Source organism: Orcinus orca, chromosome 15 (assembly GCF_937001465.1).
Source record: "Orcinus orca chromosome 15, mOrcOrc1.1, whole genome shotgun sequence".
NCBI lineage: Eukaryota > Metazoa > Chordata > Mammalia > Artiodactyla > Delphinidae > Orcinus > Orcinus orca.
In genome coordinates, this window is record NC_064573.1 from 58,000,885 (window position 1) to 58,026,662 (window position 25,778).

The 25,778-nt window shown below is 41.7% G+C and overlaps 1 protein-coding gene and 1 pseudogene across 1 annotated transcript in view; both read right to left on the minus strand.

Annotated features, from left to right (window-relative positions):
* LAMA1 (laminin subunit alpha 1) overlaps positions 1-25,778 on the minus strand; it is a 165,748-nt gene that overhangs the window by 109,812 nt on the left and 30,158 nt on the right. Inside the window, exons 4-5 of the mRNA XM_033439381.2 lie at positions 1,694-1,936; positions 523-702 (exon numbers count right to left, since the gene is read on the minus strand). Of these exons, the coding sequence (XP_033295272.1) occupies positions 523-702; positions 1,694-1,936 (423 nt within the window). The remainder of the gene's footprint in view (positions 1-522; positions 703-1,693; positions 1,937-25,778) is intronic.
* Positions 19,005-19,991, minus strand: LOC105748296 (syntaxin-17-like; annotated as a pseudogene).

A 25,778-nucleotide genomic window follows, 5' to 3' on the forward strand; every position in this document is an offset into this window, starting at 1 on the left:
CCCTCACACACTGCTGGTCTGTAAAATGACACAGCTGCTTCCGATAAGGCTTAGAAAATTCCTAAAAATTAAACACATAGCTATCCTGTAACTAAGTAATCCCACTCCTACTTTATCCAAGGGATTTGGAAATGTTTGTTGCCACAAGCCTTATACGTTTACTATACACTGAAAATATGTACGTTTTCCTGGATGTAGCTTATATCTCAAACTTTGAAATTTTCTTCTAAGTGGGAAAAAACTCCAGCCATTCTCACTTGCTTGATCAGATGTAGAGCCAGATTAGAAGGTGAAGAAATGACCACTACATCTGCTGCATGATGGCGTTATGGGATGGGTGGGGACAGGGGGACCTGAGGGCACCACGTCAGAACCATAACCTCGTTTAAAGGTGGCATTTTTAACAAAGCATAACTAACGTTCTTCAACAAAAATAAGAAAAAAAGGCCAACCTGGGAGGAAAAGTCTATTTCCCTGAAACAACATAAACTTTTCAGCGGTCAGGAGCCCTGCCACACTCACTCGTCTTGTGACAATAGGGTCGAGGTCTTTAGGGTCCCGGTGGCTGAGGGTCATAAGATCAGCATTGAGGGTTCGAATGCGCTGTAAGCGCAGGCGGATGTATCGTGCAGAAGTAAATTCCAACAACTTGGGTGAAAGATCATCAGAGCTTGGTCTGCCATTGATTAGCGATGTATGAATCTAGAGATAAAGACATCAAAATAAACAAATATCAATTTTAAGCATGCAAAAAATAACCCTGATTGTTTACATTCAGGACATAATCTTTACAGATACTATCTAAAATCAAACCAAACAATGGGGTTCTTATAGAAATCTGTCTAATATTCATTGACACTTGTGAACAGCATGATCACAGCCCAAGTTCAGTTTATTGAAGTTATTCGTTGCAGTGTCTCAGACATTGCGGGAAACTTTTAAACAGGACCACTTCTCCCAGTGAGGTGAGGGCATTTTGACGTGTATCCACAGGCTTCTCTGAAACAGATTCTAAATGTCATGAATAGACTGGGGAGAGTGGGGGAAAGTGCCAGAAAGCTTTGTAACTCCCATTTTCTCATCTCTGCTCTTGAAACAATGCAGGGCTTGCTGCAGAGTTCCTGCTGTGAAAAGCACTTGCAGGGTTTTTGTAGTTTTAGCTCATCAAGGTATGCTACCAAGGCATGGCTTGTTTTTGATTACACTCTGACTTAAGGATGTGTGTGCAGTCCGGGCATGGAGAGCACGGAGCTGGAATATTTCATGAACCATCTCCAACCCTGAACACCTCCAGGGGCAGGGAGAACTTCCCAGAGAAAACTGGGAGCTCTATATTTTAGAAGCATTTTCGCTCTCTTTAATATTTTAACAAATCTTGTTGCCTTGGTGTCATGAGAAAGATGCTCTGAGAATGATCTGATGGAGTTATTAAATCACAGCACAGTGAAGGTTGAGGGATCTCCCTGAAGGGAAGAAATCAATAAAGTAAAATGTGTCAGTGGTGACATTAATCATCAGTAGACACCAGTCAATGGCACCTTAACTACAGCAGCTAGATAGTTAAAGATCTCTGTGATCTGTACCAGGAGAGCTCTATTTTGAGTGTTTCCTGTTGGCTCTGTGATGGCTAGGTTGTCCCTGGAGGTGACACTGATGAAAAAACAGACCTCCTGGCCAGCAGGGGGCGCCATACCTCTCCGTGCTCAAGCGGCACCAGCCTGGAGTAATAGGAGGTGCAGATCACTTCGTCGTCTGCCCTGTAAGTGGGCGGCCCCCGTCTTGGAGTGATATTGTAATGAGTCAAACATTCCGTGTCACTAACTGCATAGTACTGCCAGGGGCTGAACTCCATGCCGTCCAGAGAATGCTCCAAAATCCAGTTTCCAGGCCGAGGGGCATTAGCAGCTTTGATGATGACATAAGCGACTTGAAAGACCTGGAACAAAGACACTGAAAACTGTCAATCGAAAATCAGTAACAAGTGCTCAAAAACCAAAGTGCCTCTTGAGAGCGTTGCCACCCGATGATGGCCAGTGTCTCTCACTGCTCTTGAGGCTAACTGCTCATAAGTGTTAATCAGAAATGTATCTTGTAAATGTTTTCCTGATGGCATTTGTCTTCAAAACAAACTCAAAAAATACTCACAAATAAATTTGTATTATTATTATTATTGTTGTTATTAACAGTGTTAATATTGACATAAGTGCTTGTTTTCTTGTTTCCAATGTCTTCTTCCATCAGGATTCTGAATGATAATAGTTGTATTATATTTCATTAGTAGTCGTGTTAAATGTATTTCTCATATAGTGATTTGGAGATAACACAGCTGAATATGAGAAAAAAAGTCAGCCCGTTACACACTTATCACGATGGTTAAAATCCACAACACTGACAACACCAGATGTTGGTGAAGATGTGGAGCAACAGGAACTCTCATTCGTTGCTGGTGGGAATGCAAAATGGTACAGCCACTTGGGAAGACAGTTTGGTGATCTCTTAAAAAATTAAACACAGTCTTACCATACAATCCAGCAATCATACTCCTTGGTATTTACCCAAAGGAGTTGAAAACTTCCATAGGTGAATGGATAAAGGAAGTGTGACACATCCATACAACAGAATCTTATTGTGATTTAAAAAATGAACTCTTAATACACAAAAAGACATAGAGTAAACTTAAATGCATATTGCTTAGTGAAAGAAGCCAATCTGAAAAGGCTACTTACAGGATGATTCCAACTATATTCCCTCTAGGCTTGTTGTTTTTTTATTTTTGGTTTTAAGCTTCTCCCCATCTTAGCCCTCACCAATTCTAGCAACACAAGAGCCCCTTAAAATTAACCCAGCTGGGGCTTCCCTGGTGGCGCAGTGGTTGAGAGTCCGCCTGCCAATGCAGGGGACATGGATTCGTGCCCCGGTTCGGGAGGATCCCACATGCCGTGGAGCGGCTGGGCCCGTGAGCCATGGCCGCTGAGCCTGCGCGTCCGGAGCCTGTGCTCCGCAATGGAAGAGGCCACAACAGTGAGAGGCCCGCGTATCACACAAAAAAGAAAAAAAAAAAAAAAATTAACCCAGCTGAAGCCACAATATTTCACATTTATCTACTGAATTATTCCCTGCAAAGGACGGTTTTATCTCATTATAATAACTCTGTTCACCTACAAGAAATGTCTCCCAATAAAATTTAGTCTATAAATGGTGTAAGTGTGAAATGTTGAGTACCCATGTTCATGTGCAATTTTCCTCTAGAACACAATCACTGTTTCTAAAGCACATTAAAAGCAAAATGATGTTCTCAGATTTCAATAATCAGGAAAATCAGGAACTGTGTATCTGTTATGAAAGTTTATATCTGGAGCTGAATGTCCAATGTTTAAAAATCTAGAACCGTCTTCATCGATTTAAACCACTTTTTTTTTTTTTTTTGCGGTACGCGGGCCTCTCACTGTTGTGGCCTCTCCCGTTGCGGAGCACAGGCTCCGGACGCGCAGGCTCAGCGGCCATGGCTCACGGGCCCAGCCGCTCCGCGGCATGTGGGATCTTCCCGGACCGGGGTACGAACCCGTGTCCCCTGCATCGGCAGGTGGACTCTCAACCACTGCACCACCAGGGAAGCCCTAAACCACTTTTTTAAAAATTAAAATAATGCAAAGGCCATTTTGTCCTAGCATAAATATCTCCAGAACATTCTCCTATGAACATAATTACATTTTTTTCTGATTGGAAGTTTATTTTTAAAAAACCCTTTTCCCCAATTTTGTAATTCATATATTCCATAATTTATATTTTTAAAGTCTACTATTTTTTAATATTACTGGAAAACCAAACACTTCTCAGAAATACCTGGCAATTAATCTTACTGTCTCCTCTAGAGCTAGTCCTGAAGAACATCAGGGTTTTTTTTAATGCAGCTTGGGGGAGGTTAGTTTCACCTTTGCAAAGTTCCAGCACTGTCCCAGAACACCATGATGGAAACCGGCCTAAGTAGCTTTCCATTTGGTTTTCATACTGATGCCCAAGCTAACTGGAGGGAGGACACCCTCTTCTTTACTCATCACTGTCCAATTGCCTTGCAACCATTTTCACCATAAAAGGAGAAGTCTATGAGCATGTGGACCACTGTGGAATATGTTAAAATAGACTTCACAAATTGTAGGTGCCAAGTGAGATGGCATGATCAGGCAGCCCATTTGAGAGGGACAGAAATCAAGGTCATTTACAAATGGACTGACTGCATTTACCTTCTGTTTTCCAATTTCACATTTGAAAATGGACAGAACCAACAGGTTCACCTCCTGTGTGCTAAGAACTTCATGTATATCATCCCATTTAACTCCAAACAACCCCATGAGTTTCAAGTCATTGTGGTTTCCATTTTACATATTTGGAAACTGATGCTTAGAGAGGTTAAAAGACAAACTACTGAGAGTTGCAGGTCCCAATGAGAAACCAGGGGTCTCACTCCAGAGTCATTAGCATCCACTAGACACCCCCCAAATGTCCACACACACTAAGGTCATTGAATTTTCTTTTTGTAACCCCAGAAAAAGACTCCTACATTCACTTGGGCGCTGGGTTCATGTCTAAACAGGCACCGTGGCAATTGTTTCTGTTAACCCTGCAGTTTCTGTTGTGACGGCCCAGGATGTGTGGCGGGGAGGGGATGGAGAGTGTGCAAGGAACAAAAACTAATGCTACGTAGCGCCCGCTGTGGCCAAGGACAATGCTAAGCCCTTTATTAGAATGACTAGTCTTCAGACCCTTCCAACTACGTTCTTCTTATGAAATATGTACTGTCACTTCCCCTACTTTACAGATGAGGAAACCGAGGCACAGAAAGGTTACATAATCTTCCCAGGATCTCACGTGTACTAATATGTAAACCACACTTCTACAGATTGCAAGGAAAAAGAATGAAACTCCCAGCTGAGCAGCTGGTGGGTACCAATCTGGTTTTCCAAACCACTGACCTCAACCAGTAGCAATTATTTCAATACCATGTTCTTGTACTTTCATCAAACCCTTGTCAGCTTTTAGACGGACAGCTTAGTCACATGTAACAAAACGTAACCCAGTGGAAGAACAACCATAATGGGAAAACTTCAGGACCATCCCTCCAAGGATCAAGGCCTTCAGCTATGAAGCTGGGCGTTGTTCTCACAGTGTCTCACTAGTTCTCTAGGTCCCCAAATTGGAGACTAGGAAACAAGCCAAGAAAGGGACTATGAAATATAAATCTGCAAAAGAGGAAGAGGAAGCTATGAAATATCTAAACGCTATTTGTTTTCACTTAAGTCATGTTATTGGCTGACTTATGTCTCCCCAAAATTCACAGGCTGAAGTCCTAACCCTTAGTACCTCAGAATGTGACTGTATCTGGAGAGAGGGTCTTTAAAGAGATAATCAAGGTCAAATGAGGTCAAATGGGTGAGCCCTAATCTCATCTGACTGGTGTCCTTTTAAGAAGAGAAGATTAGGACCCAGACGTAGGAGCAACCCTGTGAGGATACAGTGAGAAAATGGCCATCTGCAAGCCAACGGGCAAGGTCTCAGAAGGAATCAACCCTGCCAACACCTTGCTCTTGGACTTCCAGCTTCCAGAACTGTTTGCTAATAAATTTCTGTTGTTTAAGCCCCCAGGTTTTGGTATGTGCTACGGCGGCCCTAAGCAAATGAACACAAGCTAGTCTAAGTCACCAATTGTGTGTTGACAGACCAGTCTTAACACCCCCTACAGAAAAAGTAAGGAATTCTCTGTTAATATATAGAATTTTAAACCTTTGCCCAAATGAAATCCGTGATATTTCTGTTGCTGCTTTTTAGCATGGTTGACTAAAGTGCCTTTTCTCTCCATATAAGGTTGGCTGAACACAAAGTGATGATGCAGGGCTTTCACTAAATGCAGAGTCACTGAGGTCTTGCCAAACCTGCAGCTGATACAGCCACTTTCAAATCCACTTTCATCAGGGTTTTCTACCAAGAGGCCTTTGTTAATGATCACTGGAATGCACATAAACAGTGCCACATAAATAAAGCACACATACACCAAACACCGCTTTCTACACAGGAATCCAGACAGGAATTTCCATGTGGGCCTCAACCTTAAATATATTAAAACCCCCTCAGGCACAGAGATAAGAAAAATACACAGAGCGTAATTCTCCAATATCAGAGGCCAGCTTCAGACGTGCTCAGGGAAGCAAAGTGCTTCTTCTCCACAGAAAGCTCAGCTGCCTAAGCTGCAGGGGCCCAGATACCACACAGGACCCCCGGCTGGAAATTCTCCACACAAGCACTTACCTGCCTCCAAGGCCATAATGAAACAGTGAATGGAGAATTGTTTTCTCTTACCCGATGGGAAAAACCTTTTCACAGGCAAAAGAGGTTTAGTTTTAACAGTCAAATTAAACTTTTAAAAAAGAGTTCGGTCTATTTGGTAAGTAACATTGCTCAGTTATCCCTATAAAAGTGGTGAATCTGTGCTCTGTCAGCGTTATTTCTTAGGACCTTATTAGACAATAAGATTCAAAATGATCGTTTGAGCTAACGTTTATTACTCAAGAATAAAGAAATAACTATTTATTAGAAGTCTAATTACTAATGCAGCTATGACTCCCTTGTGGTTTTACAGAGTATGGATCACGGAACTAACTAATCAATTGATAATCATGTGAAGTAGCAACAAACACTTGGCAGAACAAGAGAAGTTTGGGGCTTGGACGTTCACTTGGCACGTAGGATCCGTGGGATACACATTTTAGGTAAATCTCTTACGGGCAATGATCTTGAAATGTCATTTCTATTTGATTTTAGTGGCTGTTTTACCATTATTGCCTCGGTTTAGGACCAGTATACAAAATTAACAGACAAAAGGAAATAGCTTCATGAGTGAGAAGAGAAGTGTGGAATAAAATAGGTTTGTTTCTCTTTAAATTTGCTGCTGTCCATAGACGTGCGGGATGAACACGTCAGAATCCAGCCTCTCTCCCCCCCTTTCTTTTCTTCTTGCTTTTTCCTTTTATTGAGGGCAGGAGGGACTGGCTACTTGTAATGGCAAATTTAGATCAAGTAGGTTTTTTCCCTTAAAATTCTTAAGCTTCGTGTCTCAGGAAATCAAGGAAGGCTCACTTCGGAAGCAAGCTCAGATTCTTCAGGTGGACCCTGAGGAAAAGCCAGGGTGAGAAAGATGATGAACAAGGAAGGAAGGGCAGAGAGACGGGCCCATCACAGAAGTACAGGGGAACCAGGACCAGTTACCTGAAGGTGGGAAAGGGGTATTTAAAGCTCCTTCAGAAGGAGTTCTGTTTCTCAACAACTAGAAAAGTTACCTCAAAAAGAGCCCACGGGGCTGCCCTGGTGGCACAGTGGTTGAGAGTCCGCCTGCCGATGCAGGGGACACAGGTTCGTGCCCCGGTCCGGGAAGATCCCACATGCCGCCGAGCAGCTGGGCCCGTGAGCCATGGCCGCTGGGCCTGCGCGTCCGGAGCCGGTGCTCCGCAGTGGGAGAGGCCACAACAGTGAGAGGCCCGCGTACCGCCAAAAAAAAAAAAAGAGCCCACGATAAGCTGTCCCATGGTCCATGAGCCACTAGTTCCGTCTCAGGATGCTAGGGGGATTATCCCAAAGGATACGTGTTGCGCTACATTAAGAATCAAAACTGGAAAGTAAGAGGCTGGTTTCCGTCCTTAGTCTCCATGGATCTCCCTGTAGAATTGCTCCCAAAGTTCAATTTCACCAAGGGTTCTGGGAAGATTTTGCTAGGTTTTGTGGGAGGTGAGTTGGAACGACCTCAAAAGCACAGCCAGGCAGGTCACCAAATGTCCTTTGTGGGGATCTTCACTGCTTTCCCCCACCTGTAGGTGCCGGGTGACAGCTGAGCCCTAAGAATGAGATAAACCCGCTGCAAAATGCAGTTACCGGCCATTCTAGGACCTGGGAAATGCAAAGAGCGGCTTTCCCATCCCCCGACTCCTGACCACCAGTCAGCCGGAGCCATCGGTTTTCACCCAGGAACATCTCAGTCTTTGAAGTTACATTGGGCTTTTCCCCCAAATGCAGTGCAGTTTGTTCACAGGGGAACAGAGGGGGCAGTAAATACCATTCCTTCCTTTCCCTCCCGAATGTGAAGGGGGCTTGGGAGTCCATCATGGAGATGGAAGGAAGTCAGCAACGTTCCAGGAAAAATTTAGCTGGAGGCGGCGGCCTCGACGGTGGCTGCAGAGGTCAGCCTGACACTCTGCCTCTGGTGGCACAGGCTGAGTGGACACACGCTCGGTGGCCTTGTCCTGTGGGTCAGGGACCTGGGCCTCCTGAGAACAGCCTGCCCGGAAGAGAGACAGATGGAGCCCCGGAGTGATGCGGTCAGCTCGTCTCCCAGTTAGAAAAATGACTGCCCCTCTCCTGGGGGGAGGGCAGGCAGCAGAGATGTTACTGTCAGAGAAGCTCGCCTTCCTCCCCCAACCAGGACACAGGACACTGGGACCAAGGACGCCCCTAACACCTTTTCACTGGAGATCCATTCAGTGAACACTGATTGAGCATCTGCTTTGGAACAGGACCGTGGCGGGTGCCACAAAGACAGCGGTGAAGTGGGGGACACGGTCACGGTGGCCTGGATGCCCCGATGGGGAGACACAGGTGGGCCAAGTCCCCCGGGAGAAGGACGGAAGGCGGCCAGGGTGTCTGGCGGGGGCCAGCCTAGTCTGGAGAAGGGGTGGTCAGGGAAGGCTTGCCTGGAAAGTGGGGGAGACTGAGTAGGAGATGTCTAGGTAAAGAGAGGGAGGTCAGAGGGATGGAAAGTGGGACCCTGCGGGGCCAGAGCATGGAGTGTGGGACATGGCAGAAGGCCCGGTTGGCTTGAGTGTCGAGACGGGAGGGGACTGGACAGGGCAGGGCTCTCTGCGAAACGTTAAAACTTCTAGACCATTCGAAGACCCTAAACCAGGGAGTTACCAGGTCACCAGGGATGAAAAGATTGGGTGCCGGAACTGGATGCTGGTGCCGGGAAATCGTGAGAGCTGGTGGTGTTGACACAGTGAAGACCAAGACTAAAGTAGAGAAAAAAGCCAGCGGGTCTTAAAGAGTTTGCCAGAAGGTCCAGTGTGAGTGAGAAAGAAAACACGGAGGCCCAGCAGGGCTTTCCAGCTTTGGCCAGACCCCCTCTCCACCTCAGGAAGATGGGCCAGGTCTCCCCGACATGGCCCCAAAGCCCACACTTTGCCCTTCTTCCCTCAGTCCCAGAGAACGTCTGGCTGAAAACATGTGAAAGCTTCTTTTCACTTCCTCTCTTGGTCCTCACGTTGACCTATGGTGCCCAGCAGGTCCAGCAACGGTTAGCAGCAAACCGCCTGACGGCCCTCTTTTCATCCCTCATCGTGAGAAAACAGTTCAATTGCACCTCAGAAAGTAAAAGGGGCCCCTAATCATTAAGCCTCACAAATCCAACTGGCGACACCGTCTAGAAAAGCTGTGCAAATCTGCACTTGACTAACTCCATTAAACATTAACCTGTGAGTTACACATTTACAGCCTCTAGACACAATAATTATGTGTTTCTTTCACTAAATCTAGCTGAATCGCTTATAGTTTTAGCCCTAGAGAGATTAGAAAGCATTTTTTGTGTTTGCAAGATTTCACTCAGTACATGGAACCTTGGTCTACATGCTATTTGAAGATTCTCATCTTTCTTTAGGTACCTCTAACTTCACGGAGCATCTATCATTCGTCAGGCATCAAGCTGACACTTCATCACATTTAAAGCTTTTTTTAAAAAGGAATATCTAAACAAAGGTCTTATACAGGAAGGCTTTTGTTTATTTAAAAAAGTGCGGCGGGAAGCTAAGTGGCGCAGCTGCATGGAAAACAAGATGGCGGTTCCTCAAGAAAGAAACTTAGAATTACCATGTGATCCAGCAATTCCACTCTGGGTATATACCTACAAGAACTGAAAGCAGGGACTCAACAACAGATATCTGGACAACAATGTCTATTGAAGCACTATTCACAGTAGCCAAAAGATGGAAACAAACCAGATGTCTACCACGGATAAATGGCTAAACAAACTCTGGGATACAAGGGAATATTATTCAGGTGTGAAAGTCTGATACCTGCTACAACATAGATAAAGCTGGAGGACATTATGCTAAATGAAGTAAGCCAGACACAAAAGGACAAATACTGCATGATTCCACTTACATGAGTTACCTAGAATAGTCGAATTCATCGAGACCCAAATCACAATTGCGGAAAATGGGGGCAGGGGAGGGGAGGATGGGAAGGTACTGTTTAATGGGGACAGAGTTTCAGTATGAGATGATGGGAAAGTTCTAGAGAGGGATGGTGGCGATGACTGCACAACAATGTAAATGCACTTAGTGCCAGTGAACTGTACACCTAGAAATGGTTTAAATGGTAAATTTTATGTTATGTATATTTTACCACAAGAAAAAAAAAAGATGTGAAAATAAGGAGAGAAAAGTGAATGATACAAAGACTCAACTTTTTGTGGAAGATGGAGATTTCTAAATTGAAAATGACGAGGGACCAACCCTGGAGAAGCCAACCGAGCCATCTGGAGGGCAAGCTAGCAGCTCAGAGGGGATGCGTGAAACCCTGTCTTTCCCATGACCCCATTTCTGTCAGTTTCTTACTAAGCTCTAGTGGGGCCTGATGACACGTCACAAAATACAAAACTGGAGCCCAAACTGTTAGGGTTTGAGAGTGAAAGGAGACCCCTGAGTGACGTGGCTGGAGACTCTCAGCTCAGAGGGCGGCATCTCCTCCTGGTGACGTTGACTAAGTGCCCGGCTGACCTCTGGGCAGCCCTATTCTTGGCCTGGCCCTGGAGTCTGGTGCAGCATTGTAAATGATTCTAAATGGTGAGCATCTCAATGGAGGCCTAAGAAACAGTTATTTCACGGGCTTTCTTGTGCTTCTAGCACCTGAAGAACAAAGATAAATATCTTCTGATTGTATGCCATAAAATAGAGAAAACAAAATTTTAAATTATAAGACTGACAATTCTCCTGGTCACCTAATAGCGGGGAAAAGGTATTGGACACTATTAAAACAACACTAGATAGGTCACTTTATGATCTTACTTTTAGAAAGATGATTAAGAATAACTCAAATTTGATTTAAAAAAACTATTATAGAGGGGGTATATGGAAACTCAATTTTTCTGTAAATCTAAAACGTCGCTATAAAATAAAGTCCATTAATTTAAAAAGACACACAAAACAAAGGAACAGAACTATTTACACATGTTATAATAGTTATCAGTTATTCTAAGAAAGCTTCAACCCCTCCGGTTGGCTGCACAGAAGCTAGTAAGTGGTTTTCAGGCTTCACCAAACTTCTCAGGTATGTGGGCTTAGACAGCTGTGGCATCCCAGCTAATTATCTGCAGGTTTTAAATGGATCTCACAGTTTTCCCAGCCTTCATTTCCGGACCTTATGGGGCATGGAGACCACCAAGCCAGGGCGAGCCAGTGCTCTCCAAGTATCTGTGCAGAAATGTCAAAGGAGAACAGAGCTGAATGCACTGGCACAAGCAGGCCCAGTCCCTGAAGAGTTTCCACCTTTGTCACTACTTCGGCAGCCTCCTCACCTCACCAAGGCCAATGCTTGCAGAGTCAGACTTCCAGAATTACTCTCCACCCTCCTCCCAAAAAGGTAGTGATGAACAGATCTTAAATTTCTTACAATCCAGAGAATTACAGAAGGAAATGTAATGTTTCCCAGGATTCAGGCTTAAAGTGATAAATCCAGCTGTGTTCTCTACACCCCACTGCATTATTCACAATGAATATTGTATATCACATTGTATATCACAGTGTAAGTGTGAAATAACAAATAGAAAAACACTTTATAAAATGCACGATACAGATGTAAGGTATCACTATCAGATTTGTAATCACTTTCCCTAAGCGCCATAGTTATTCTGCTGACCACTGGCACCTCTCAAGATGATGATATTTGCAGTTCATTCAATTTTTTTCTCATTTGTTATGACTTGAAAATTCTGTCCTGCCTCTTACACTGATTTTCAAATATCTAAAACTGTCACCACCATTTGACAAAGCATTTGCCTCATCAGAGGTAAATAATCATGGCATAATTTACACATGTGAAGGTGATAAACAAGACCAAACAAATATTGTCTAAGCATCTGAAGTCAGCCCGGCGCTCCCAAATATATGTTCAATACAGTGACCAAATGTAAATAAATGAATATATGCTATATCTGAATGAATGAGTGAATGAATGAATAAGTAAATTCCTTGCTATTCAATTAACAGGGAACAAAGAAAGAAAGAACCTTTTAGTCTCCATGCTGCTGAGAGGTTGTGAGACACACTCTTTTATTCACTGTTAGTGAGTATATAAATCGAGCAATATTTTTGAAAAAAAATAAAAATTAATTTTCAAAAATGTTTAAGCTCTTTTGGTTTTGTTTTTTTTGTTGTTGCTGTTGTTGAATGAGTGAATTTATTCCATGTTTCCTTATATAAGCACCACTTAGCAACATCATAAGCGAATTCAGTAAGCTTTACAGAATTTGTAGACATTCTCACCATTGGGCCATTTTTTTGTGCTGACCCTTGTTAACACCAAGGGTTTTAACAATAAAATGGAAAACATCTTTAGGGGGTTAATTAATGAAACCTTGGTAAACATCTTTTTTAGTGATTAACCTTAATAAAAGACAATCTCAAATACTTGAGAAATGTATGGATAACATGTACGTACTCTTGAGTAATTTCCTCAAATATTTATTAGTCAAGTTTCTCACAGGAGCTGGACGATGGTCCGTTCAAGTCTGGAGTATCTATGCTGCTAAATTAAAATCTTCATGCTTTGGCTATCCAATGCACAGGTGACAAGACTGACGTTGTTTTGGAGGTTAAGAAATTGTATGTAATTTCCTCTGAGGGGACAAAAGATTTCTTCTCCTTAGGAAACAACTTTTAGACTTATTCAAGAGCTGAAACAAAACTCAGCTGACTAGTTTTGTAAAATGTAGTATTACAGAAATTGCTTTAGTCTGGAAAAAATGTAAACATAGTTTATTACCAGTTTGTACCTTCACCATAGAAAAACCTTAAAATCATTCTTGTGGAATGTCTGATTTTCAGTGGCATTGTCAGATGGTTGAGTAGTGAGTCTGAAGAGACAAAGCTGGGGCCAGTATATGGAAGGCTGAACTTTATAAGGTATTCAACAGAATCTGCTGAAAATATTTCAGCAGAAAAATGAAAGACGGTTCTTGTGGCAGTGATGTGAGGAATGGCCTAAAGTTGGGGAAGATGAGGTAGCGGATGGGAGGTAATAACGTCTTTTACTGGAGTGATGGCTACGAACATATTTAAGAAATGAATGCGACTAATATTCAAACAATTAACAAGACCCAGTAAGAGGCTAGATAGAAAGAATGGAAAATCCCTGACTAGAATGGGAGAAAGCAGCAACCCCTGAGTAAAAGCTTACTATCAGAGACAAAGCCAAAGGTAGAGCTCTGATCTCCTGATTCCCCATCCAATTCTCATCCAACTGTAGCTGTTGGAGAATTGGATTCCCCATCCAATTCTCATCCAACTGTAGCTGTTGACTGATTTGGAATGTTGAAGCTGGTCTGAAAGACCACAAGCTTCAGTAGGCAACCTGATATGGCATAACAAAAACTCAGTTAAATTACTTTGAGGATTATTTTTTCTTAGACCATAGTTATAATTCTAGCTTTTGTGCTAACTAGCTTTAATCTTGGGCAAATCATTTGCCTTTGACACCTCTTACGTTTTTATATGAATTTATTTCTTTTGTTAATATTGCACAGACGTTTTTCTTGTCTCCCACAATAAATAATTTCTTTGAGGGCAGTAATAATGGACTATAGGTGGATCTCCTACCGTTGATTGTTTATCATACCTAAGCAGTGGCTCTGTGAAATGGTGTCAAATTAATGAATATAAATAGTTGAGAACATCTTGTTAGAAACAACACGAAATGTTAATAGAAACACAAACAGGGCTTCCCTGGTGGCGCAGTGGTTGAGAGTCCGCCTGCCGATGCAGGGGACACAGGTTCGTGCCCCGGTCCGGGAGGATCCCACGTGCCGCGGAGCGGCTGGGCCCGTGAGCCATGGCCGCTGAGCCTGTGCGTCCGGAGCCTGTGCTCCGCGATGGGAGAGGCCACAACAGTGAGAGGCCTGTGTACCGCAAACAAAACAAAACAAAAGAACCCCACACAAACAGAACCTGAACTGTTCACATTAATTTCGGCTAGTGGGGAAGCTTCCCTACCTTTTATTAGACATCTGACTACTTAAAATGAGTTTCTAGCATTCATAAGTACCTGATAGCCACCGCCATGTTATACTTTATCAGGAGAAGAAAATGTCCCATTTCACAGGAGAACCATTTCCCCATACTCTTCTTCATCCTTCCTCCCAAAGATTTCATGTGGCAACAACGAAGGGCAAGGGGCACCCTGAAAACGACCTTTCCATTTTTAAGTTAACACAAAGAATGGCTTGGTTTGGCTTCTGTGACCTTCACTGGAGAAAAATGTTGTACAGTATATATGTAAGTTTCCTCAGCTTCTTGTGATTGATAGATAACGCCAGTATTCAGTCCTTACTCCTGTGCAAACTACTTTAGGGCACTTACAGGCAGGCAGGCAGCCCACAGAGGAAGGCTTTTGGATTCGCAGAACTCTCCCTATACAGCACTCGGCGTCAGTATAACCTGAAAGTTCTTGCCCCAGGAACTCTGGCCAGCACACCCTTTTCTGGGGCTTCTTAGGTTATTGGCTCCAGCATAGGTGGGTAGGAGAGCTAAATCAGCAGAAGAAAAACAAAACTGAGGAAGGAAGAGAGGAGAGGTCATAAGAACAAGGGAGCAGAGTCTGCGACTAATAAACACTGAGATGGCTTTTTTATGTGATTTGTAAAATGTCTTTAGAGGCAATTCCAAAAGAAAAGTTTCAAAAATATTCTAAGTAATATCAGCATCACTACAATAAGTGCATGGCCTCCCAAGGGTACCATTTTAAAGGATAATCATCTGATTCTATGAGTTATATGATTGTTTTAAAAAAATATTAGAGTTTATTTTAAAATTCAATATAAAAAGCACTGCTTAAGTGATGGCTGTGACCCACAAATATAAGGAAATTTGTAGGATGTGTGGGTGGGATGGAAACGCTATTAATTTTATAGTCTAAGGACTAAATTCAGCGCTATGTACTTCTGCACTGGCCACCATTAAAAACTGAGGCTGCTGGACATTTGATGAGGAAACACAAGATTTTAAGAAAAGTGAAAATGAACGGCATGTGTAATTTCAAAGCAAGCCTGCTTTACAGAATATATGGGTGTTTGGGTGAAGCAGAGCGAATAGTCCATCTCAGTTTTAATATACAGAAGCAACACAGTATGAGAGTAACAGAAGTTTTTGTAGCTCAACAGACCTAGTTTACATCCTGGCTTCACCCTTTTGTAGTTGAATAACCCTCTGCAAATTATTTAGCTTCTCTGAGACCCAGTGTCCTTACCTGTAAAATGTCTAGTGAAGGGCCTGGCAAACAGAAAATATTCCATAAATAACAGTTCCTCTGTAAGGGTGGGGTTTTTTTTTCAAACTAAGGGTCAAAACCCTTTGGTAGATTATGAAATCAATTTAGTAGGTTACAACTAGCATCTTTTAAAAACTAAAACAATAAAAAACATCAGAGTGCACTGCACATAATGGTAAGTATTGTTCCATAATGCATATGCTGAGTTTTGATATAAATGCTTTTTTACTGTGGATTACAACCAAAAAGTTTCAAAGTCTCTGTTCTACAGAGAAATTATCAGATTATTATATTAAAAAGGCTTTAAGAGTGCTGCCTTTATCCAAATGAGACTCTGTAAATTTTAAGAACTTAATCAAAGTGTTCCTTACCTTCTAACTTGTTGCAGTAAAAATAAGACATGAATCATAGAGAAGATAAATTTAATCTGCTACTGTAGGGCATTAAATTCCATTTTAAGATTGGTTTCTGTGTTATATTGACTAATTTATACTTCTAAACACTTTATAGTTTATACGTATATCATTTATAGTTGATTAAACACATCTAGAAATTTCTACAAAAGGTTGGCTATTAGCTTCTATTATGGGGAAATTAGATACAATTTCTAAATAATTTTAAATTATAAAACTTTTAAAAAGGATTGCAACTTGCCTAAGCATGAAGACTGCTAGAGTAATATTCCCATCCTGATGAGTAGTAAAACTCAAAGGCCTCTATGAGCACATACAGTGATGTCCCACACTGGCTCAGTAAAAAGGAGAGCTCCCAAAACAAACTGTGAGGGTCAATAACAGGCCTCTTTTCTCCTTCAGGTCTTGATGTAGAACCAGCCTGACAGTAGAATGAGTCCCTAGTGCTGTTAAGATGGTGAGCTAGCCAATTTTGGGTTGGCAGAATAGGAATTTTAGGTTGGCTGAAGGGTAGAATACTAGAAATTACAGGATTCAATGATACAGCTGAATCTTGATATAACTGTAACTTAAATTTATAATTTTAGCTGACCAGGCCAGATTGGCTATTATTAGAACCTATGGGACTGAAGTTTAGGAATCTTGTTTTAAATTAGCGCCCTGGGCAATTCTGATCCTCATTCTGGTTAGAACGCTCTGTGTTAAAGGGACAGCAAGGATCCAAAAATACAAAAAGATGGAGTTCAAAAGTATTTATCCCAACCTTACAGGTATCCAATGTCAAATACTGGATCAGACTCTGACACTCAAAGTACTTCCTTCTTGGTATTATATTAAAGATATGAGTCAGCAGGCAGAAATACTTGATGTTTTCCAGTTATTTAAGAACAATAAGAAATGGTATGCTGCTTCATTGGAATTCACTGGTGAGAAGCAAAAAGTATGAATGAGAAAGGTCTCTTTAGATTAGACATAGAAGTAAAAGGTAGCAATCAATAAAAGTTATTAAGAGTAAACTCAGCAAGAGAGAAGTGATAAATCATTCAACAGCTTGATGAATCCATTTGGCGCCTGAGCAGAGATCTCATACCTTTTGTGGTGTAGGTGCCCTTTCCTCTGTCCTCAGAAAAGAATAAGGCAAACGGTGGTTCCTTCCTATTTCAAATGAGGTGAGAGTACAGGATAAGTCTGCCTATAATCTTAAGTTCTTTTTTCCTAAATTTAAAACTTTTCTGCTATTTGAGATAGACATTGGGTTGGGCTGAGCCATGCTTGCTGTCAATGTCAAGTGTTGAGATTAGCACCACAAATCCTCCACCAGGACTGAGTCTTGGCATCAGGCTTTGTCCACCATCAACCTTGAATGTGAGAAAAGGCAAGCATGAATGCCATTCTTGGGAAGAAACAGCAGCTGTGCAGGGTGAAAGAAATCACAGGAGACAGCAAAGCCTGGGGAAAAGGATGGTAGTAACAGCAGTGAGGTAGAAAGCTAGTCCTTAGCTCCTCCAACTGCCAGCTGAAGAGACTTAGGGTCAAACACTCCCTGCACGGCAAGTACATGAGTCCCCTGAAATTGTAAGATGCCCCAAGAAATGATCTGCTGTTCCCCCCTTGCTTATTTTTTAGCTCAAACTCTAACAACGTTGAAAGTATTTGGAGACTGACACCTCTCTTTCTCTCACTTTCTTTTTTACCTAGAGGTTACAGTAGAGGATGAACAGAGATGGCAGCCAATACCAAAAAGAACCAAAACAACAGCAACAAAAAACAAACAAAAAAACCAAAACAGATTATGAGAAAAGTCTGCATTACACATGGGTAGAATTCACCCCATAAGTCAAAGAATTTTTCAAAATTACAAGGCAGGGAAGGCAGAGGGGACTAGATATTTGAGGTGTTAAGAGACAGGCTGTTAAAGTCCCCCACTATTATTGTGTCACTGTCGATTTCCTCTTTTATAGCTGTTAGCAGTTGCCTTATGTATTGAGGTGCTCCTGTGTTGGATGCATATATATTTATAATTGTTGTATCTTCTTCTTGGATTGATCCCTTGATCATTATGTAGTGTCCTTCCTTGTCTCTTGTAACATTCTTTACTTTAAAGTCTATTTTATCTGATATGAGTATTGCTACTCCAGCTTTCTTTTGATTTCCATTTTCATGGAATATCTTTTCCCATCCCCTCACTTTCAGTCTCTATGTGTCCCTAGGTCTGAAGTGGGTCTCTTGTAGACAGCATATATATGGGTCTTGTTTTTGTATCCATTCAGCAAGCCTGTGTCTTTTGGTTGGAGCTGTATAAAAAAATAAATAAAATAAAATTCAAAAATTAAAAAAAGAGGCTGACAGAGCAAGCTTAGTGACTGGCCTTATAAGTCTACCACTTGAGACTCTGTGTTCTTTATTTACAGAGAGGCAGAAAAAAGAGTTCAGAGAAGAGGCCAGTGTCACAAATTAAGATATCTGAAAGAGAAGGCGGGCCTTTCTTTCCATTTTCTTACACTATTTGTTTCCTTCACTTGAAACTATTGTTAGACCAAATTGCAATAGGGTTCACCAAATGGACTCCATTAATGCAATTCAATTGTGCCCCTTGCTAGCTCCTGATTTCCCTATTTGATACAAAAAGCTACTGAACTTCCATTCTTTTCTCTGCTAAAATGCCTAAATAATCTATATTTAGGAGATAAAGAAGCATATTTACAATATGCTTAGCCTTGGAGTCTCCATGCCAGAGTTATGGAAGAAACTGTTCTGAAAACTGTCCTTCTGTAACCCAACATGTTCACACATCGCAAGTCCTTATCAAAGTGATGGGTTGGGTTTTCACATTTCCAGGTAAAAAGTCTGCTCCCTGGCAGTCCTTAAACTTTACCTGCCAAACACTGTACACCCTCAGTCCAGGCTTCTCAGTATCTAACATCCCCATTAACACCCCAGCAAACAACGAAATATATGCACTTATCACAGTTCAATCCCACTTGAGCATCGACAGCCACTATTTTGATATAATCATGTTCATGTTCCAAAAGCTGGTGAGTGTCCAACAGCAGCAAAGGATAGATATGTTGGCACCAATAATACTGAAGTTTGGTTTTTAACTGCAATTTTGTCAGTTTGGCTGGAAAGATTTGGACAGCTGGAAGTGAGCTTCTGCATCACTTTCTGTTTCTTTCTTTGTAACAGTTTTCCACCTGTGAAGCCCACCACCCCACCACCAAGCGCAGCTGCAATTCCTGCCCCTCTGAAGCCTGCAAGGAGGCCAGTCGGGCCCCCACCATTCCTCCAATGAGAGCACCTGCCACAGGCAGAGCTGCCAGCTTGTACTTTGCAGCCTTCCCCAAGTTTTTGGTTCCCTCTTCAACACTCACATCAGCACTGTCGATATGGTCTTCAAAGCTGTCAATCTTCTCCTGCTGAGAATTCACTAGGAGAGAGAAATCAGTGACCAGTTGGCTAAGTTCAGTTAAGTTCGCCTCTAAGGTTTCCCATGATTCTGCAGCATTTTGATCTCGAGGATTCAGGCAACACATATATCTGAGTCATACTCTGAGGATTAGCTTCATCTTTAGGAGCGTGAAATGTTCCACCAACAGCCACGGATCTGGTCAAAGAAGGCTGTAATAAGGTTTCTTCATCATTAAATTGTTTCTTAAGTTCTTCCACAGATTCTAGATGGAGTTGAAGAAATTCTGCTGTGGCTGCTTATGCTTCTTCTTTAACAGGATCTATCATTCTCTTCAGAAGTCCTAGGCCATCCCTTTGGACTTTCAAACAAAGCTTCTCCATTTCTCGGATACTGGAGTGGAGTTGCTGAACTGTACGTCCTGCATTGATATGCTCTTCATGCAACTTGTCCCAGACTCTGCACCTCTGATACTTCTCAATATTTAGCTGGTGCTTTCTTAACCTCTCCAGGTCTGTTGGGATTACTATCTTAGTAAATTTCTGAAGAGCTGGTTCAAGACGGCATAAAAATTTCACTTTTTATTCATCTTCAGACATCCTAAAAAAAAGTTGTGTCTCTTCTACTTGCAACAACTACCTCCTCCACTCATGTAGAATAACCTGGTGCCCTGCTTCCTGCGGGGCGACCCTCCCGCGCGCGGGGTTGGCACCCAGCCCACATTGCGGCCAGGGCCCGACGCCCCCAAGGCGGCCTCTCGCAATCCTGTTTAAGCTCTTTGACCCAGAAATCCCATTTCCTGGAATCTACGCTAAAACATAATCAGCACTGCAGCCGCAAAACTATTCAGATGTTTGTTGCAGTGTAATTTATAAAATTACAATCACCTTAAATGTTCAACAGTGTGAGCAGGTTAAACAAATCTCTGTATACCCAGACGATGACATTATTCTGCCATTAAAAATTGTTACAGAAATTCAGATACCAGCCATGAAGAAGAAATTGGTACTGCCTAGCCCTCTGGCAATAAACAACTAGAAACTGGACAAAGGGTTTTCTACTAAAGCCACTTTCTAGGCTGGTGTGTCAATGTCTTACAAAGTTAAATGTGCACACGTCCATTGGCCAAGCAATTTCACTCCTTAAGAAATAAAAACGTATGTCCAGAAAGACTTTTATAGAATGTTCACTGCAGCTTTATTTACAATAGACAAAACTGTAGCAACTAGTAGACTGAAAAGTTCTGGAGAGCTAATACACAATATTGTGATTATAGTCAACAATACTGGATTATAAACGTCAGAGTTGGAATTATTTTCAATACAGAAAAAGAAATGATAATTATGTGATGTGATAAAGGTGTTAGCTAACACTGCTGTAGTAATCATATTGCAATATATAAACCTATCAAACCAACGTGTTTTGTACCTCAAACCTACACAACGTTATTTTCAATTATATCTAAATAGATGAATAAAACAGAATAAAATAAAATAGGCACTGACAGAAGAAATTTATCATAACCCAAACACCCTAACAAGAGGATGGATAAACAAAGTGTGGTATATTCACGGAGTGAAATATTGCTCAGAAATAAAGGAACAAACCACTAAAAGCAACAATGGGGGAATCTCGCAGACATAACGCCAAGAGAAAGAAGACAGACACAAGAAAGACAGGTTGTGTGATTGCATTTATATGACGTTATATAACAGGCAACGCCAATCTAAGTGAAAAAATATTCAGAACAGTGGTTCCTCTGGCCAGCGGGTGTCGGGGAGGGGAGCTGGTGAACAGAACGGGATGGACACAGGGGAACATTCTGGGTGATGGAAATTCTCTGCATCTTGATGGCGGTGAGGCTTATACACGTGACTGTATTTGTCAAAGTGCATCCAACTATACCCTTAAGACGTGTGCACATCAGTGCATGTAAATTGTATCTCAATAGAAAGAAGAAATGAAAGACAACTGTTACGATCACACTGGATGAACTATTTTGGCTCCACAAACAGGCCTTTTCTATGATGCTCTCTCCCAGGTACCTTTCCTCCACCTGGTCCTACATTCGGGTCGTTTCTCTGATGCTCTGAGCTGCCCTTCCTATATGTGCCCCATACCTGCTCAGCTCCCCTGACCCCCATATCAGCCAGCAGAAGTGATCGGCTTACCTGCCTCTTTCCCCAGCTAGCCCAGAAGCCCCTGAGGACCACAGTCAGCCTTAAGCAACAACTGAAGTACAGTGATGATACCAACATTTATATGGAACCTACCGTTTGTTGAATACTTTCCCTGGATGTCGCTACTGTCTTGTTCATCAAGGAATCCTGAGACCCCTGCCATCAATAAGCAGACGTTACGAATTATTAAATATAGGCAATGCTCTCAGATATGCTGGAATGGATCAGAAGATAATTCCTGGTTGTTAGGATCACAAGGGAGTTTTTTTAACAATTCTTTTCTTATGTTAAAAAATTTCTGCTTCTGTATCATAATAAAAGAAGTTCTATATAGAGAAAAGTTCCACTGAAGACATAAGAAGCACATGAGTTATTCTGAGGTATAGCAGAGGTATTCAGGAGCTACTTTGTTTTTTTACTTTGTTACAGCTTTCTTTTTAAAGATGAAGATGTTTCAATTTGAATACACTGCTAAGTAAAAAGCAGGAAAAAAAAAAAAGCAAACACTAGAATGGATTCCAAAACGTATTTTTCAAAGAAAAATTTTTTCAGAAACTAAAACATCTTTTTTTTAGCTTTACTGTAACAGGAAGAAATAATTCCAAAACAGACCTCCCTTTCTTTCCATAAATATACAAAAAGCTTTATTTTGAAGCCAAAACAGTTGGAGATATGAAAAGTATATTTTGACAGAGTCCTGCAAAACTCTCTTCGCTCATTTCCCAGAACCCTCCCAAGGCCGATCTAAGAAGCCCTGTAGAGCAAGCAACACTGTAACAGTATGGCCAACCCTCTGCCATTCAAAACAGAAAAAGAAAAAAGGGGGAAGGTTTGGTAAACTAAGTTGTGCTAACTGGAAAAATGGTTATGCTTGACTGTTTGGCAGACCACCGTTCATGACAGACAAAGGATAAAGCTTAAAAATAAATCTTGCCAGGAAAGGAAGCTCCACATATGGCCTCAATTATTTTCATGTATTCAGCTCACTAGTCATTAACATTGAACAATTTAAGGTACAATATCTGTATTGCCACTTGGCCCTATAGCTCTTTACATCACCTAAAGATAAAGGTATAGCCCCTAAAAGGTAAGCTATGGGACACCAGCAGAGAGAAGCCTCTTTTCAGAAGTGTGAGGAGGCAATGGGGGGTTCAGACGTGTCTTAAAGTCTTTACCCCTCGTCCTGTGGCAGGCTGGGGTTGCCTCATGTTTCCTCCACTTGAATCTTTGCCCACTTCAGAGACTGGGAGGTCCAAAGAGCACAGAGGAAGATGCTGTGTGACACTGAGGCCAGGTCTTAAAGGGATGCAACTTCTGCCTCTTTCTCTGGAACACTTGTGCTGGAGCCCTGAACTGCCCTATTCACAATGCTGCCTTAGGGCTGCCATGCTGTGAGGAAGCCCCTAGCCCACAAGGAGAGTCCACACAGACAAGCCCAGAGACCACATGAAGGGAGAGCCTTGGCCAGCCCTCAGCTGCCCCAGCGCCCCCTCCCCCAGCAGCTCCATCCCAAGGACTGCAGCCTGAGATACAACCACTCACAGTCAAGCCCTTCCTGAAACCTTGACCCCCAGAAACAAACCCAGAAAGATATAAGATGAATGTTGCTTTAAGCCATAAAGTTTGGCAGTGGTCTCTTACAAAGCAGTAGATAATTGGAAAAGCCGCTGTGTAGGAGAAAACAAAATGAGATAACAAAAATGTGAAAACAAAAGACAGACATATCTCTGAGACAAGCAGCTTCATGGAGAATAGGACGGAAAAAGATAAAAATGAAGGAGAAGAATTTCGTGTGGCTTACTTCCAAATAGTAATGAAGGGCTTGATTTCTTCCAATCTATTCATTTTGCCAAACAAATTCAAGAAAAATTTGAAATTGGTTGACCCCAGTATGAAGTAATATAAAATTGAAATAAAATCATTTTGAATAAATACAAGTACACAGTCATGGTCATTTCTACCAGGGTTTCCAGGAACAATTTCTGCCTGAACTCTTTTAACAAACGCCCAAGACTCATTTGTAATGAGAAGCTCCAATTGACATGCAACTCTTGTTCTAAAAGTCTTTCAAGATTTTCTGCCTTAAGAATGTGCAATTTGCCTGTTCTTTTTTTATTTACTGTGCCAATGTGCTTAGCAAACACTCTACATACGGACGATACAATAATAAACCTCAATCCAGCTCTGGCCAATTTTTCAGAAATTTTTTGGGGAAAAAAGACAACAGCAGACGTCCAGATTAATGAGGTTTTATAAAACCCAGCAAACAAGCAGCTCTTGTCTAAAGGTTTGCATAAAACAAAGGCCCTTCTGTGATTATGTGCCCACAACAAAGTGTTACTTCCTAATTAAACCTACACAGAGTATAGAGCACTGCTTCAAAAAAGCAGCCTTTATTTTCAATGCCATAGGAAACGTTTCCATTTTTATGAAACACACTTTGTCTTCTAAAGGGACATTACACATTTTTACTCACAAATCTGACCACTCCCAGCGAACATTTTGCCCAGGTTTAAACATTTTGAAAGGAGATTACTAAACATTGATTCATTTCCCTGCTTCTTGGCCAAAAATCACATGTTAGACAGCACCCAGATTTACCATGAGAGAAGCGTTGATACTCTGCCCCATTCCTAGGCGAGAGGACCCCATTGAGTGATAAAGAAAACAGGGGTTTAAGAAGAACCCAGACACTCCCAAATCAGAAGGAAATTGTCAGAACTCCTGCCAGCATCCCCAGGAAATCGTAACAGAAAGTGAAACAATGATGGGAGACCGGGAACAAATGAGGTGAGACTGTGTAGAAGGAACCAGAAGTCGTGGTGTCCGGCCCCAGTTGCAGCAGGTACAGCCATGTGACACTGGGCAAGCCAGTGGACCACTCTGCACTGCCACTTCTTCACCTGCAAAGAGGGGGCCATCTCCTCTCCAGGATTGTTGGAGATGAAGTAACATGGATGAGAAAAAAAATGCTGTAGAGTCTATAACCTATACCTATATAGATACCTATATATATGTATATAGACACACATATGCATAGTATATGAATATACAATATATAGGTTGAGTGTTCATATACATATGTAGATTCTATATGCTGCGTAGATAATATACTGTATATATTCTATATACTATATTACTAAATTCTATATTATTCTAAATTCTGTAATACTAAATTCTATATATTATATATAGATTCCTATACATATACACGATATATATGAATATATGTACAGATTCCTATACACAACAGGCAATGAACATTTCTTTTGAAAGGGATACTCAAAACTAAACAGAAACTTGCCCTATGAGCCTTGAAACTGATTTGTATGCACTGCACTCCTTCACTGGCATGCAATCCTTTTTCACTGAAACCTCAAGTTATTATCCATAACAGAAAAGCAACCAACATGTCAGGCGTGGGAGCTATTATGCAAATCATGGGTAAGCCACAGAGTAGGATGTTAACGCAGCTTTAAAATTATTAATAATGATTTTAGTTATATTGGGAAATGATCATGCTATCAAGTTAAATAAAACATCAGGACACAAATGTATTTGTCACAAACCTCAGCCGGAAGGATGATATCGTCCAAGAATGCAGACAGGGATGAGTTCTACCCTTAAATTACTTCAACTAAGGCTCAGTTCTGCCATTTGTCAAAAGGAGATAATGCAGAACCAAACGCATAGTGTGATTACGAGGGTTCCATGAGCTAGTCCAGAGCAAGGGTTCCACAGAAAGCCTGGTCTGCAGGAGTATGGAATAAACGGCAGCCCTATGACTGTATTGTTAATTTAAATACATAGACATGCATGCAAAAGTCTAAAAGCAAGTACACTGATGTCATTGGTGATTGTGTCAGCGTGAAGGGATGACAGGTTTTTCTGTCTCTTTACACTTATCTGTACTTTCCAGTTTTTCTACAGTGAGCCTATATTACTTCCCTAATTAAGAAATAAATAAGAATTATTGACTTATGAGTTTATTTTCTGGAAATCTGCATAATTGCACTTCTTAGCTAACCCTATTAGCTAACTCTAATTAGATTGTATCCTGCTTAATGTTTCCCATGTGACACCTGAAGATTTTTAGGACTCCTAAGTCATTTGTGGACTACCAGTGTGACGGGGGAAAGGAAACATATTTTTTATAGGGAATTTGTCAGGTGCTCAACCAGGAACCCTCCTTTTTTTTTTCTAAAT